At 40.0% G+C, this 16,956-nt stretch overlaps 1 protein-coding gene across 5 annotated transcripts in view; it reads right to left on the bottom strand.

Moving 5' to 3' along the window:
* Positions 1-16,956, bottom strand: part of nhsl3 (NHS like 3) — a 69,081-nt gene that overhangs the window by 37,818 nt on the left and 14,307 nt on the right. The window contains exons 1-2 of one of the 5 annotated variants that reach the window (XM_079878913.1): positions 11,145-11,510; positions 9,402-9,702 (exon numbers count right to left, since the gene is read on the bottom strand). In XM_079878913.1, coding sequence (XP_079735039.1) covers positions 9,402-9,639 — 238 coding nt within the window. In that variant the 5' untranslated portion in view covers positions 9,640-9,702; positions 11,145-11,510. Of the gene's footprint in view, positions 1-9,401; positions 9,703-11,144; positions 11,511-16,956 lie in introns of those variants that run through there. The other 4 variants (XM_079878912.1, XM_079878916.1, XM_079878914.1 and 1 more) reach the window with 4 other exon arrangements.

Here is a 16,956-nt window from a genome sequence, read left to right as displayed (position 1 = left end):
TCTGAGGAAGGACCTTCTGCCTCAGAGACGGGGCACCCTATGGCACCCGCATCCGGACCTCTGGAAACTCCATGTCTGGTCCCTGGTCGGGTTCCGGAGGTTCTAGGTGACTTACCCCCAGAGGTACTTAACACCGTCACTTCTGCACGGGCGCCGTCCATGAGACGTGCGTACGCCTTGAAGTGGAACCTGTTCGTCGAGTGGTGTTATTCTCGCCGAGAGGACCCCCGAAGATGTTCGATAGGGTCTGTGCTTTCCTTCTTGCAGCAAAGGTTGGAGCAAAGGCTGTCTCCCTCCCCCCTCAAAGTACATGCTGCCGCTATTTCAGCATATCACAACCACATAGATGGCACATCAATAGGAAAGCACAACCTGGTCATCAGGTTCCTTAGGGGGGAGAGATGGTTAAACCCTCCTCGACCCCCCTCCATACCCTCTTGGGACCTTTCCCTTGTGCTCCGAGCACTCCAGGATGCTCCCTTTGAGCCTTTGCAATCAGCAGACTTAAAGCTTCTCTCCATGAAGACTTTGCTGCTGGTTGCACTGGACTCTATCAAGAGGGTAGGGGACCTGCAGGCATTTTTGGTCGACGAATCGTGCCTAGAGTTCGGGCCGGGAGACAACCATGTTGTACTGGCACGTGGCTCCTCGCTAACAGATATCTGTAGAGCTGCGGGCTGGGCGACACCTAACACGTTCGCTAGATATTATAGCCTACGTGTAGAGCCGGTCTCCTCCCGTGTTCTCACCCTAAATGGTTAGAAGCACTGAGAGGCCCGGCTCTGTCGGCTTGCTGCACCCTACTGTGCATATTATTGCTCCAGAGTGAAAAACCTGTTGAGTCCTCCAACACCCTCGGCCGGGACATGGCGGAGCGTCCGGTGCCAGGCCTTTATCCGTTGAATCCTTGGGAACCGGGTTTAGGCTGGGTTCCATATGTGTGACCCTACGGGGATCCCATTTGTGTATTCTTCCACGGCTGCTCCTAATCGAAGCCTGTGTCTTTCCCTTGCGCTAAGTCACCCAGTATTCATATGCAGTACAACCTTCGGGCTAGTCCATATGTATTCCCCACATAACTCCTTCTGAGAAGAATGTGGCTTCTGCAGCGTCACCCTTTCCCATAGAAAGGGCACGCATTCCCAGTGTTATCCAAAAATCTCACTGTGTGGGTTATCACGGAACAACAGTGATGGGCATACTCTGTGTAAGCCCTCTCCTATCGTCCTTCCAGCCAAGAAGGGGTAGAGGATGGGGTACAGCAGCTGTGGCCCTTTGGTAGGGATTCCTATTCGTCGGTCTCGACGTGGCGTCGACTGACCGACTGAAGAGGAACGTCTCGGTTACGTCCCGTCGCCACATCTGCTGCTGCCCGCCGGGGCGGCCAGCTTATCAGGCTTGGCTCCTCAGCAAAAAACTGAAGTGCAATCACACCTGCTGCTCATTATATATCTGTGCTGCATGGCTGAACAGCTGATGCAAATGATTGCACGCCAATATGCATTGGCTCATTTAGTTTCACTCGAAGTAGATTGGCCTCTCTAGCGAGATTCCTATTCGTCAGTCTCGACATGGCATCTCCGTTCCCTCCTTCAGGGAACGAGGGTTACCAAATAACCAAGACGTTCTCCGTCACCATCAGACCCTTATTGAATCTGCAATTTTTTTCTGTGGAATTTGGATTTGGATTTACATGTGGTAAAATGTGTTGTACGGAGCTGATGATACTAGACTCTTATTGGTAGTTGAAAGCACTATCAAATTATTTCCAAACTAATTCATTATTAAAAATGAATGCACACCAGAGTTGGTAATGCGGCCATGACACAAAGCAGAGAAGCTGTTACACTTCAGAGTGCATTAATATTCAATAAATTCAGCAGTCAAGAGTCAATTATCCTGCTACAGTTAGCACATGTGTGTCTATCCCAAGATATTTTTTTGCACTAAAATGATTTTGTGAGTCAAACTACTTCCTTACATACTGATGATCTATCTTACAAACAGTGCAAGATGCTGTTACTAGTTTTATGCGATTTCAAATGGATTTACAACTGTAATGCAGTCAATAATACTATACTTTATAGACCTTATGTAGCCCCACCCCTTTTCAGCGCTGCGCTCATTGTCTTTTGACTTCCGGTCTGTATTTTCACAGCGATTCTGCGTGTTTATTAATGAACGGCTCGTTTTAAAATCTTCCCGGTCGACTGACATTTGTTAAGTCATCTGCTTTAAACATCACAGTCCTCATGATAACTTTCGTTAACTTTGCATTAAGTAAATCCATTTCAAAAGCTTATTACTCCTGGACAAGCCTGGCAAGCCAGACCTACATCAAGATGTTGGGTCTGGCAACTCACCAAAGACACGGCTCAATCCGAGGGGCGGGATAAACGGCTGTCTTTCAAATTCCCTCTGCACGCAATAGGACAGCGCTTCAACCAACCAGAGCGTTTTCCCAACAGCGGAGCTAGTTGATAGATTCAACTTTTGCCATATCTGGCCGGCAAAACTACGAACACATCTTCCTTTTTAAAGAATGACTTAAGTGCAGTTCTTTGCTCTTTTCTCAAAGAAAAACCTAACTCCAAGTCCTCCAGAGTCGCAGACAAAGCCGATTCGAAAGATGTTCGCCAGCAGCCGCCATTCTTTGTTTTCAAGTGGCAGGTAACCGTCGAAACTCTGTCGTCATTATATTAAGCCCGCCCCGCCTACTCTATACACGACGTGATTGGCCTGACCCAATTTAGGTTTTTGCAGCTCGAAAGTCAATGGAGAGTTGCTAGACTGCCCTGGCTGCAAAATACATTTTGCTGCCGCTAGGGTGCGTCTAGATTTCTAGGCTACTCCTGAACAGCAATGCCATAGAGCGACCGCAAAAAGATGGCGGCCGCAAAAATGGAAGTTCAAAGACAATATTTTAAAGATGGCGGCGCCCTCGTTTCTCTGGCGCATAAGGTCTATAGCCACTTCAAAACATCTGGAATGCATGTCAACCAATCAGAAGGAATTTATTTAGTGGTCATTACATAAAAATATTTGATTGCAAAATGCTGAGATTGACCAATCAGAATCAAGTCCTCCAGAGAGCTAATGTGTAGAACTTGTGAATTACAAGTATTCCAATTCTGTGCAAATCTGGAGAATTTTCAGTGGAAATCTGTGGTAAAGAAATCTGTCTGTAAAGGCCTACTTATCACAATCTTCTCAGAAAAACTAAATATACTTCTTGTGAAAATGTCATCATATTCCTTTATCCTGCAAGACTGTTTTATACAGTTTTAACCCTATGTCTATCACAGTTTCCCATTCTGACCTTCAGTTCCTCAACCGTTCTCTGAGTTCTCTGGGCAGGGAAGCACTTGGAACATTCAGTTACTGTCCTTTGTCACTTTGTTCTTTCGTGTTTCTCTGACGTGCGCTGGGATGTATATCAGTGTCTCCAAACGCCATTAAACATTCACATGTTCTTTATTTCACAGCTATTACGGTAGGCTCATGTTTCATTCAACCCTCCTCTGACCACAAGTCATCATTCTACGTTGGCATTCGAGATCATCGTTAACAGATGTCTGGCCTTCACAATATGAATGACCAGTTGAGTAAAATCAGCCCTGTTTTCTCCATTATGCTTGTGATAAGAGTATGAAAGTCAGATTAGGTTTTTAAGTCACATTAAGTTTTTACCATACCTTTATTACTTATTTTAGTTTCTTTTAAAATATAGATTTTTATTCCTTTATGCTTGTCGCATGCCCAGGCTTTCAGTCTTAAAATCATAAAAAAAATATTGAAAAAATAAAATAATAAAAACTATGATAATACTGTATAAATGGAAAATAGCATTAGCAAGACAAATTAGTTGACCATTTTATTTCAAAAATGTTTTAAATGCCACCGTCATTAAAGACAATCCATATTTTGATATTTGATAGAAATAATGGTCACACTTTAGATTAGGGTCCAATACTCACTAAACTAACTACTAACTAACTACAACTTTTACCTCAATAAACTCGTAATTACTGCTTATTAATTGTTAGTAAGGGCAGAATAAGGCATTAATGTGCTTTTTAAGTACTAATAAACAGCCAATATAATATGCATGCTAAATTGCTAATAAGCAACTAGTAAATAGTGAAAATTGGACCCTAAACTAAAGTTATCTAAAGTTACTGAAGTTACCAAAATAATGAAAAATATATATTATTTTCTAAGGTGTGTGCTCTTTTGGAAACAAGTGCACTCATTTGTATAACTGTATTTTGTATACTTGTATAATGTATAATGCTATATTAAAGAAATAAAAGGCCCCTTAAAGGGATAGTTCACACAAAAATGAAAATGCTTTCATCATTTACTCACCCTCAAGTTGTTCCAAACCTGTATAAATTTCTTTCTTTTGCTGAACACAAAAGATGTTATTTTTGAAGAATATGATTAACCAAACAATTAATGGACCCCACTGACTTTCATAGTATGAAAAAATACTATGGAAGTCAATGGCTACCGTCAACTGTTTGGTTACCAACATTCTTCAAATATCTTCTTTTGTGTTCAGCAGAAGAAAGAAATTCATACAGGTTTGGAACAACTTGAGGGTGAGTAAATGATGAAAGCATTTTCATTTTTGGGTGAACTATCCCTTTAAGTTTCATTAAAGACAGTAGATTTTCATGACTGTTTCTTCACACTTAAGTAAACTTTTAAAAAGTGCAAATTGTAGGCTAATAATGTCAACTTACAAGATTTACATGTACATGTCAAATAACAATTTTTTTTAACTCAGTCATGATTTAAACAGTGCATGTGTTGACTAACATATAAGCACATGTAAAGTACTTGATTATAATTTTAACTGTAGTGTTATTTGTACATTAATGTTTATACTGTTCATTTAAAGTTAATATATTTAAAATGTACTAATTTGCAACTTCATAATTGCAAATGTGCACAAATCCTATACTTAGGTGAGTCAAAAAGCACTCTTCAGTTCAACTAATAGCATTTAATATAAATTTAAACGTGCATTTGCATATCCACAGGTGCACAGTTGAAGAGGCACCCAAAGCTTTCTCAGACTTAAGTATAAGTGAGACACAGAGATTCCCCTCTATCACTTGTGTGATAAGGGATCAATGTGTCAATGTTTTAAGTTAGATGGTGTCCCATGCACAGTGATCTCACCCCTTAAAAAGCTTCCGGAACTGATAGAGCGTACTGAGGGAGGGATGGTGGTGGACAGATAGAGGCTGAGCTCAGTCAAACAGGGATGACGCAAGGAGTTAGTGCTGCACTGTTGAGCCCCTAAGCCTAGAAATGTCCTGAATCAGGACAGCCCAACTTGTTTGGGGAAGGGCCCACAAGAAGCAGGCTGTCCCAAATCACAAATACTTACATTGAAAGAGGAACCTGAACATCTTGTGGTTGTGGGTGAGTTTTTTTTTTTTTACATGACCACTATGTAATCACCTAGCATCGCCCTAGCAATGTCCTAACAACCAACCACAACACCCAAGAAACTGGCTAGCCATGTGCTAAATGTGCTAGCAACCAGACACAAACACCTCATATTTCTCTACAGTAAATGTAATATACTTGTGAAAACTGAATGTAATGTTTTCGGAAACTGCAATTAAAGGGATACTTCACCTCTGGAAAGATGAATGTGTATTTAAAATTGGTCATTTATGTAGAAGAAATGTGAACAAATTTTTTAATTTGGAGCTTTCTAGACTGAGAAAAGCCAGAAAATGTATTTTTGGCTTATGTGGATGAAAGACAACAACTCCCAGAATGCACTTGCTTCGCTGCCCTAGGAGGCCACGCCTACCGGTTAGAGAGCGCAGTTGAAAACAACAAGGTTAAGCTACCAGTGAGTCTCCGTGACGAGTCTGCCTGGGATTTCGAGATCGCCCAAAATGTCCGGGATTCGGCTTTTGCGTTCTACAGTCGCCATTCATCATGTTTACTGTGGCGAGCAGGACGAGGCTGACGGCCGCGGGAGAACGGCGCGAGGCCGGTGGCGTCATTACTGAGACGCGCCGGTCTCGTATCTCTCACGGAGGTGCGGGAATTTTCTTAGCAATGTTAAAACGCACATCAACCGATCACTTGTTTAGCGTTCATGTAAACACTACATTCAGATTCACCAATCGGAATGAATTCAGTTAGATTGAAACAAGAGGTGTGCATGTAAACAATGAATGGCGACCGCAGAAAGCAAAAGCTGAATCCCGGACATTTTGAACGATCTCGCCCACCGGACAAGTCAGAGAAAAGGAGGATGGTAACCCCTACTACTCAGCTTTCTCCTACTACTCAGCTTTCTTCACAGAACAAGAGCCTGCAAGCTTAGCTTCCAAAGAAAGACGGCTGACTGTGTGTACATTATGTGAGTGAGATCCCACCCTCTATGGGCGGGTTGAACAAATGCGGAACAGCCCCTACTACTGGCTGTAGTCTTTAGCCTCTGGCCATAAAATCCTCCGATGATGCAAAATGATGATTTTTGCGTCATCGGAGGATTTTTTCCAGACAAAAAATACATAAATCTCTCCTCTCAGGGGGATATGAGGGTGGAAAGCACGGTAATTCGAAAATACTACAGGTTTTCTACTAATACAAAGCTTAATGCTAAATCCTGAAGTATCCCTTTAAATGAGTTTAAATTAGCTGAACTGCAATTGGTATATTTTTGACCCACTTAAATAGGACAACACTTTTTATGTAATTTCAGTTTCATTGTCTATGTATAAACTATTATTTAAAGTAATTTCTATTGAAATGAATGCTGACGTCATTAGCAGAATGCTAGCGTGTTATGGGCAACAACAACTCAACCTGTAAGAAATCGAAAAGAAATAAGTACTCGTTCATTCAACTTTCGATCTATAACCCATGTTGAACTTGCAAAACCTACAATCAAATCTGAGGTTTCTCAACGGCAATTGGGTGAGGGAGACAAATTTAGCCGTCTAGCCCCATTGACTCCCATTCATTTTGCACTCATGGCGAGCGCCCCCAGTGGAACTCTGATTGGAACTACAACCAATAGGACTTAATAGGGCGTTGGAGTGAACAGGCTTTCCGTAGACGGGCTTTGGTGAATCACAGTTAGTTGAAGTTCAGCTACTTCCGCAAACAACAAGTGACGTCGTTGACCGTTGAGTACTCTTCTGCGCATGCGGGTCACTTCTGGGTCATTTCACGTTCACACAGGAGATCACAAAAGGTCGCATTTAATTGGAAATGTGAACGGCCTTGCAAAAAAATCGAATTTTTAAAAAAAATCGGAATTGAGCATTAAGCCCTGCAGTGTGAACGCAGCCTTAGTCAACACATACACAAGTACAAGCAAAACGTTCAATTATACATTATTACAAAGTGCACTTTTAATAGTGTTCGTAAGTGTGTTAAGAAACCGTCATGAAAGTATACTCTGTTATTTCATTATATTAGCATTAAATTATTTAAAAAAATATTTATACTTTTAAGATTTGAAGTACTCTACTAGTGCAAATTCAGTACAGTTAAGTGCACATTTTTCCACAAGGGGTTGGAGACTGTGAAAACAGAGATTAAAAAGAGATTGTGCGGCAAAGTAAAGGGATGTAATTTAAAAAAAGCATTTCAGAAAAATACCCCCTCAGTCTTCTTTCAATTACACAGCATGTGTCTCATCTCTCAGACCTTTCCACACTTTGGCTTTGTCTCCCTCCCATGAAGACCAGAAAAGGCTATAAATCGTAAAGACTAGAAGAATCTGAATGTCCAGCTAAAGTCCCAAGTGTCTGTTAACTCAGACTCTGGCAACTCACAGTCTACATGCTTTTTCGGTGTAACAGAGGGAGTGTGAGACTTGTGGGGGCAGGAAGAGAAAAATCTAGAATCCGAGTCTATTTAAACAGTCCTCTGTCCTTCTGGTTGGACCGCTACATAAAAAGTGGTCCAGCAGGTTTTTAAAGAGTCAGTGTCCAAGAGGACCTCAGGGACCGGCTTTGCAAATTTTCCCAAGACCACTTAGCTTAAAGTTTGGGAATATAATGCTGAACGTAGTGTCCATTATTGTTCATGCAATCTTAGATTCCACACAGGGTTTTATAAGCAGATGTCACATGGCAGATATCCTCAATCCTCCTCCTTGAGGTCTTCATGCAGAGCAGAGTTAAGTTCCAGCACATTCTCTGTAACTTTTAGTTTATTTTTAAGGCAGCTGATATGGTATTCGTGTGATTGCTAGGGAGTTTCAAAGGGGTTTCTGTGGGTGGTTGCTAAGCTGTTGCAAGGTTTGTGCTAGGGTGTTGTTGGTGGATTATAGGGTGTTGCTAGGGGTCTCCCATGAAGTTCTGGTGGTAGCTATGGTGTTTCTAAGTGGTCTCATGGATTTTACTTAGGTGTAGGGTGTTGCTAGCTTGTTGTGGATGGTTTCTTGGGATATATTAGGTTGCTAGGGCATTGCTAGGATTGTTATGTTGCAATGTGATTGAAAGGGTATTCTCAGGAAGTTCTGAGTAGTTGCTAGAGTCTTTCTAGGTAGGCTATTGCTAGATTGTTGTGGATGGTTGCTAGGGTGATGCTTAAGTAATGATTTTGCTAGTTTGTTGTGGTTGTTTGCTTGGTTGATGATAGTGTGTTGCTAGGGCATTGCTAGGGAGTTCTGGGTGGTTGCTAAGGTGTTTCTAGGTGATTGCTGTGTTCTAGCTAGGGTGTTGCAAGTGGCTATTTAGGTGTTGATAAGAGAATTCCAACATACAACAGTCATCCGTCAACTATATATATGTGTGTGTGTGTGTGTGTGTGTGTGTGTGTGTGTGTGTGTGTGTGTGTGTGTGTGTGTAGACAACAGACAAGTGAATCTAAATTCACTTTTCCAAAGTTTTCCAAAGACTATTATTTAGCACTCTGACTGATACCATAGCTAAAGCATTTACCCATGACAACACCACATAATGCCTCTGATGTGCTCGGAGACAAATCATGACACATCAACGCTATCTTTGCAGTGGAAAAGTTGTGCCCAAAAACCAATGTGAAAAAAGGAAGGCAAAACGCAAAAAGAAACAACAATAAACAGATCAGCCATTCCAGAGAAGACTTGTCCTTGTTATTGTAGCCTAATCCGGCTTGAATAAGGAATGTCCCAGAGATAACCAGTTAAATAGTAAAGAAAAAGAAAAAATTAATTCCATGTTCAAGGTTTGGACAGACTGGCACCAGAGCGCTTGGCTAAAATCAATCTGTATGGTATTGTGAATCCTTTTAATCTATGGTATCAAAATGACACATCTTTGATTGTTATCAACTAATCCAAATCTTCAAAAACAAATAATTTCCATTCCAACAGGCTATGAATGCCTGCATCTCTAGGTACTGAAGCAGGAAAAGTTTTTGCTTACCTTTAGAGGCTTCACTACTGGCTTGAATCTGTTTGGCTGCAGCGCTCTCTCCAGACCGCACGCATGGACCTCCTGACCTAGTTTGCCCATTGCTGAGACTCCTCTTGCGTCTGCTGCCCTTGAACCAGCTAAAAGCCCGGCCCAAGGATGAACCCCGTTTCTTCTTACTGGCCTGTAGGGCCAGGATCTCAGTAATGTCCTTGGGCACTAGATCCCCTGTAGAGTTGCTCCTGGACATCCTGAGACCAATGACCACCAATCTCTGACCCAACTGCTCTTGTATTCCTCTCAAAACACCTGCCTCAACATCAAAAGTGAGAGAAACATTTCAACATTTAAATTGCTTAAAAGAAGAAGAAAAGCATGAGAAAATGTTATGTGGCTCAATGACACATAAGAGTGTAGAAGAATACGATTTTTTTTTTTTTTATCTAATTTAAAACATGTTTAGAAATATTGTTTTGAAAAAAATGTTATGTACCATCTTCTCCCAAAAATATAATGTGATACAGTATATATGTTCTATTAAATTAGTGTCATTACTACTTCATAAACATCTGTAAGTTTTTGGGCAGTTGCACCACATGACATTTTACAACCTGAACTAACCTTACCATGCCATGAAATCGACGAATTATCTTTTATTTTAAGAGACTTATTGATCTTGACACAGTCATGAGAGTCCTTATGATTCAAATTTTCTGTTTTTATGCTTTTTTTTTTTGGTATGTTGGTTGCACCACATGACTTTGATTTTGGTGGACGAAAGTTTTTAAAATGACCAATAAGCAACAAAGCTTTTTTTGTTAAAATGTTTTTTTCTAACAAATAACACAACTTATTCCTAACCCTAACTATTAACTACCCATAAAATCATACAGGTTTAAAATAATGTTTAATCTCCAATCTCAGTCCTAACCCAAAAATCACAGACACTGTCTTTTTAGTATCAAAATTGCAGTATAGTTGTTACATGTTCAAACCCTCCCAAGCAAACCTGGGTCAAGGGCACAATGCAGTGATTGAACCCACAATGTTTTATTTACCAGGCCAGATCTTTAACCCTTACGCCACCCTTCTGTGTAGTAGAAGAAATGGCCTGAAGTCAGCAGGCAGTTCAGCTACTGTGTCTATATCAGGTGTACCCATAGAAACAGGAAAATCTGAGAAAAGTTACAATTACTCCCTCTCCAAAGATGCCTGACATGTGTTTCGTATCAGGCACTTGCAAGTCCCGTTTCAGCATTTACTTGCAAATGTAGCGTCTACTGTACCCTCATTCCCTGAAAACCTTTATTCTCGCTAAGCCTTCTAATCTTAGTCATGGTGTGAAAACTGGAGGTATGAGAGACAAAACAAAAGTAGAAGGGCGTGTGAAGAGTTCCTCTCTCTCTCTCTGAGGAAATATGCAGAAGTAAACTCCACTATTTGCAACTCACCCACAAGAGCTTCAGCTTGATAGAACTGACCATGTATTCTGTGTTTCTCTCTCAATTATTCCCTTTTTCTTTCTCTTTGTATTGCAGAGCTGAAAGATACATCTTTAAGACACCTCATTGCTGTAATTTGACCAGAAACAAAATCTCTGGATGCAGTAACACATACACACATGTAAGAAGATACTCACAAACCCAAACTCCAACTTATCAACTTACAAAACTACAGCTTGCAAATAAAAACAGTTGTCACATTCACAAACAAATTTTTATGTAGCTACAAGTGCACAAAAACGCCAGAGGGTACCTTGCTTTTCTTTCTTGCGTCCTTTTGTCCGTGTTTCTCAGTGTGTGTCTTGTCTTTGCTGCAGAGCTGTATTGTACTGTTTATTCAGCTCTTTTTGGGTGAGTGGAGCTCCATGCTGGCCAGTCCTCCCCCTCCTGTCTGTTTGAGTCGCTGGTCACCATTCAGCGCAGTGCGGAGAGGAACTGCAGTTCACACGTGTATTCCACCCAACTATTTCACAGTGACAAACTGGCTCCTTCCCTCCCTGACTCTCTCCTCCTCTTATCTCTCTCTCTCTCTCTCTCTCTCTCTCTCTTTCTCACGCTCTCACCACAACGTACACACCGTTTCCCTCCTCTCCACCTTCACTTATCACACTTAGACATCGTCTATCCACTCCTCCTGTTTCTCTTTCATATGCAATGTTGGTTTTGTTAACGATCTCAACCTAATCAGAGGTGATGGAGAGACACTATCCTGTCCCCTGTCTTTGGTTTAGAAGCACTGGCATGGAGCCAAAGGGCTGATCATTGTGTCCGACATATGAAAAACAGACAAGCGCTGCACATGCCACATGTTCATTATGAGCTACAGGTGATTTATTGGCTCTGAAACCTGAGATGTAGCATGTCTTCTGACATGATTGACATGCTTAGAGGCATGTAGACCCTGCAGAGCAAGTCTAAAAGAATGAAGAAACTAAAATAAGGGAAAATGTCTCATTTTTGAATGCGTTGTATACCTATATTGGATCATTAAAAGTATTTCGAGATTTCAGACACACTTATGAAAGTATGGATTTCATTACATCAGATAACAAAAACATAATAGTATATCATTGATACTAATATAATACTGGGTTACTCGGTTAGGCGATCTGTGTGAACTTGAGGGGAACTCACTTCATACATGACACTAAAAATCACTATCACCTTTAGACCATCTGGTTAAAGTAAGGTCAGTTGTGAGAAAATGTATAGGAATATTTGTTTACAGATGCCATATTTTTATACATTGTATTCACTGAAATAGTGACATCCATATATTTTAAAGTGGTCCTAAGTGTCCAAATACTTTTTGGGGGCACTGTCTTCCTTAATGAGGTCTTGTAACCAATGTCACGGTTAGATGAGGGGTATGTGCCGGGACTTTTCTACTTGAATAGCTCTTTAACCTCTTTTAGGAACTTTCCCTTGAACTTTGAGGGCTTGGTTGTCGTGAATTCGCTATTTTCGTTCTTTCGAAGACATAGAAAGAAGGCTAAGAATAGTGGAGCTAATAGTGATGTCATGTCCCCTGGGAACCGGTGGCAAGGGATCTGTTACCGGGCTCATCTGGTTTCATTTTGCATCCTGGCTGACGGTGAGTGAACTCAAGAGATGTGAGCACTGCCACTCAGACAACATACTCTGAGATGATGTTTCCTGTCTTTTGCTAATGGTTTCATCTTTATTGTACAGGCTAAATATGGACTACCAGGATATTTATTAACTTATTATCCTAATGTTTGAGATTAAATTGATCAAAAGTGACAGTGAAGACAATTATAGTGTTACAAAAAATGATATTTCAAATAAATTCCATTCTTTTGAACATCAAAAAATCCTGCGGTTTCCGCAAAAATATTAAGCAGCACAACTGTTTTCAACATTGATAATAATAAGAAATGTTTCTTAAAGCATCAGCATGTTAGAATGATTTCTAAAGGATAGTGTGACACCAAAGACTGGAGTAATGATGCTGAAAATCCATTTTAGGAATGAATTACATTTTTAAAAACATAAAAAAAAAGTTTTTGGTTTTAAATAATAGTATTTCACAATGTTATTGTTTACACTCAGAATTATTTGTATTAGTACTTGTATTGTGCATTTATAACTATTATTAATTTTATTATTTACCTGAATGAGGTAATCTACCATTGGATATTTGATTTTTAGTATTAGCATTAATCTCAGTCTTGAATGAATTTGCTCTACCTGATTCATTCATATAGTATGCTACTGTGAAACTGTGAGGCTCCTGATTTGTCCTGTGGGATTCTTCAGAGATGTGTCAAAAGTGTTCTGTCAATATTTACTTGAGAGTCTCACACACGATCCAATTTTAAGTTCCTTTTATCTAAAACCTAAAGAGAGACAACAACTATCAGTGTCTTGGAAATTACAGTATATTATTACAACCTCTACAAAGAAATAAAGCATTATTGTCTGGTACAACCCTTCATGATTTTTTTTAATGTGTTGTCAATGTATTTTCCACCCAGCCATGGCCATTTGCAGGAAAATTTAGTGACTTTGAATGTAAACAGAGATAAGGGAGACGTGTGGCTGGATACCAGGACGACTTAATATGATCTGTAAACACGAGACTGCTTATTCTCAGAGCTTGTTTGACTTTCTTTCTGCTTTGAAAGCACAGATGGAGAACCTCGGCCCCTGGCCTCTTTCCTTGCTCTGGGTTGAGCCAGATATGGTCCAGTAAATCAGCGCTATCTAGGGATCACAATCTGGATCCCTTTTTCAATGGTCATAGAGTGAAGATACATGCAAACTTTTTTTTTTCTCAGGCAACCACAGATTGCTATCATACATGATCATTAACCATTGCAGGACCACAGAGTTCATGTGTCGCTTAAAACAAGGCTAAAAGATGGCATGGATGTTCTTTCCTCTGCATCGTATGAGAGAGAGAGAGAGAGAGAGAGAGAGAGAGAGAGAGAGAGAGAGAGAGAGAGAGAGAGAGAGAGAGAGAGAGAGAGAAAGAGAGAGAGAGAGAGAGAGAGAGAGAGAAGACTTGTGGGGGATTGGGTGGGGTTACTGTGACTCAGACTTAAATTCAGTCCCTCCGAACACATTGAAATGTTTAAATGTTGCTATAGCAACTATGGAGATTCTCATTCTTTTGCCTTCACAAAAGCCTCAGTGTTTTGTTGTAAAAGTATGGAGCTCAAGCAGCGGGCATATTTCGAGTAGTACTATACACACAATCATTTACCACTAGAAGACACTCAACCTTGCCAGATTCTTTGATCATTGGATTGCATTGGAAAAATGGAACATTTCCTCATTCCCAACAAGATAAATCAAGCCTTACTCGTGGTTACCAAGAGTAGCTTTGTGAAAAACATTTATATTTAGTTTTAACCAAAGCAACAACCATATGAGGAAAGTACAAGCAATTTATCATACAGAAGCCAACAATATTATTAACTCGATTATAATGGGATGAGGTACTGTAGTTTTGTTGCTTCATGCCATGTAGTTAGCCTTCAATGAAGACATATGCCTCCACTTACATTCATAAGTTTCAAAACATGGATCGGAATAAGTATATTAACTGTAACTGATAGTGATAGCAATGCCAATGTTATGGGTTCGATTCCCAGGCTATAGGTTCCCATGCATGAACTGATAATATGTATACCTGCAATGCAATCTAAATCACTTCGGATAAAAATGTTTGCCAAATGCATATATGTAAATGTTAACAAATTAACAATGTATTAAGTACATTCATCAGAGACCATGAACATTACAGGAGTTCAGAGTTAATAATGTGGCTATAAGCACAGCTGCAGTTCAGATCCACCACAGGAGAACAAGTGAGAATGAAGGTCAAGGTATGGGTTGTTAAGGTTTAACTACCCTTAGGTTCCTGCTCTGACTACCCAGCTGTGATGAATATCCTAACAGTTGGTCTATGCTTTCTACCAACCAACAAGCATTCATGGTTGTCAAGGATTTTTAAAGGCCTTGAGTTGTTTTCCTCCTTCCATGTCTTCTCGAGCTGTGAAGCTCTGAAAACTGTAAAACATTTTAAAGCTGTAAAACGTTTTGCTAAAGAATTCATGTAAATGCTTTGAAAAAATATGAGCTTTACATATTAAAGTAATTCATCAAATATTAAACTGTCAACAGTTGTAGCTTTTTGTAGCACAAAAAACAGAATCTAAATTAATTCCTAAATCTATAAAACTTCTATTTGGCACCCAGTTTCTATTGTAAAATTTATTGTGAATCCCTATAGCATGTAAGCAGTAACAACTCCAAAACAAGCCTCCTTTACACAGGTGCTTTTCGTAAATCTCCCACCACTCTCATGGATGGGAGCTGAGGCAACAGCCAGGAAATCCCGCCTGTCGACTGGGTTAAGCCCTCTTCTCCCAGCATTGTATTATCCCTCTCTCCCTCTCTTTGTCCTCTGCAGACTGGATTTCCTTCTGTATCATCGAGCTGCACAGTCAGTGACACTATCGCAAATACACACACACAATCAAACAAACCAACCAACCACATGAGTGGACACAACTTACAAACATGCACAAATTAAGCTGTACAATAACAATGAGAGAATTCACTCAACATTATATATTTACTCAACTTTATATTTTTCCAAACTAAAATAGACACAAAAATTAGATGCTTTGAAGAATGTTCATGCTGCTCTTTTCCATACAGCAAAATAATACAGTGACCAAAGGCTGAAGCGGCATGAATATTTTATTGATAGAAGGCTACAACAATATTCTATAATTCCAAATATTATTATAAAATATTTCACAATTCACAATGTTGTTCAACTGAAAAAAAGGAAGCAGTGATGACAGAATTTAAAGTTTGGGGTGAACTATCCCTTTAAGACATAAACTACAGTAAAGGTACAGACGCTAACACACAAAAGACTAATACATTGTGATCTTCTGTTGCACTTATGCAGTAAAGCCAAACCCCAGCAGGTACCAGACGAGTGCTCTAGTTCCACAACTTTAGCCCTAATGAGACTCACATAGTTTCAGTGTACACTCATTACTCTGTTATAAGAATCATGGAGAAAGTACATCTTGGCAAGCATCCCCATTTTTTTTTTATCTCCTTCATTAAGCCAGAGTTCCAGAATGAAACGCATGGAGAGTTTCAATTAGAGATTCTGGCCTGTGATGAGACACTTTGATTTAGAGGCTTCTGTGCCTTCATGCCTCTGTCTTTAATAAGGCAATGATGTGCCAAGCTCCCCGACCATCACAGATTTAACACTTTAATACAAGTGCTCAATTAATTCACCGGTCTTCCAGTGGCTGGTTGGATCAGGTGCGCAGACTGTTTCCTAAACAGTCCAGCATGCATGATCCTTCCTTCTTTAGACTCTGAAATACAGGGCTGCCAACCTTTGAGTTTAGCTTCGAGTGAGAATTATGGGGATTGGGGGGATGTAAAAAAAAAAAGAAGAAAAAAAAAAAAACTTGCATCACAAACAATAAGTGTAGGCTATTGTGATTGTCAAAACATTCCGTAGCCTAACTAAACATAATTTTATTAAGTTTAGTGACAGCAAGGTGCAATAATTGGTATAGGCTGCTGACTTTATTATTGCTTGATACAAATTTTACAATTTCAATTTAATTATTGTGGTTTTATTCCGATACTGATTCAATTTGGATACATATTAGGTAGATACATAGCTGTCTAGCTTTGCACACTGCTAGCCGATTAGCTTGCTAGCTTTTCATACAAGTAGCTGATTAGCCTTTAGCACGGACTGCTAGCCAATAAGCCTGCTAGCTTACATTTATGCATATAGCAGACACTTTTATCCAAAGCGACTTACAATAGACAAACAAATTACCACGGCTAATAGATAAAGGCATTTTGATTTGTTTAGAAGATAGCATAATAATTCATGTTTTTGAACATACAAAAAGTTTCTGGGGGGGGGGGGGGGGTGAGACCTCTATAGTGGCTTTAAACATCTCCTTTTACAATTAACTTGGAAATTAACCCTGTTTTACCTTTGTAAGCAAAAGGGTGAGATTCAAACTGTTCCATTTTTTTTG

The sequence above is a fragment of the Squalius cephalus genome (assembly GCF_949319135.1).
Source record: "Squalius cephalus genome assembly, chromosome: 8".
Lineage (NCBI taxonomy): Eukaryota > Metazoa > Chordata > Actinopteri > Cypriniformes > Leuciscidae > Squalius > Squalius cephalus.
This window is presented reverse-complemented; position numbering and strand designations above follow the sequence as displayed.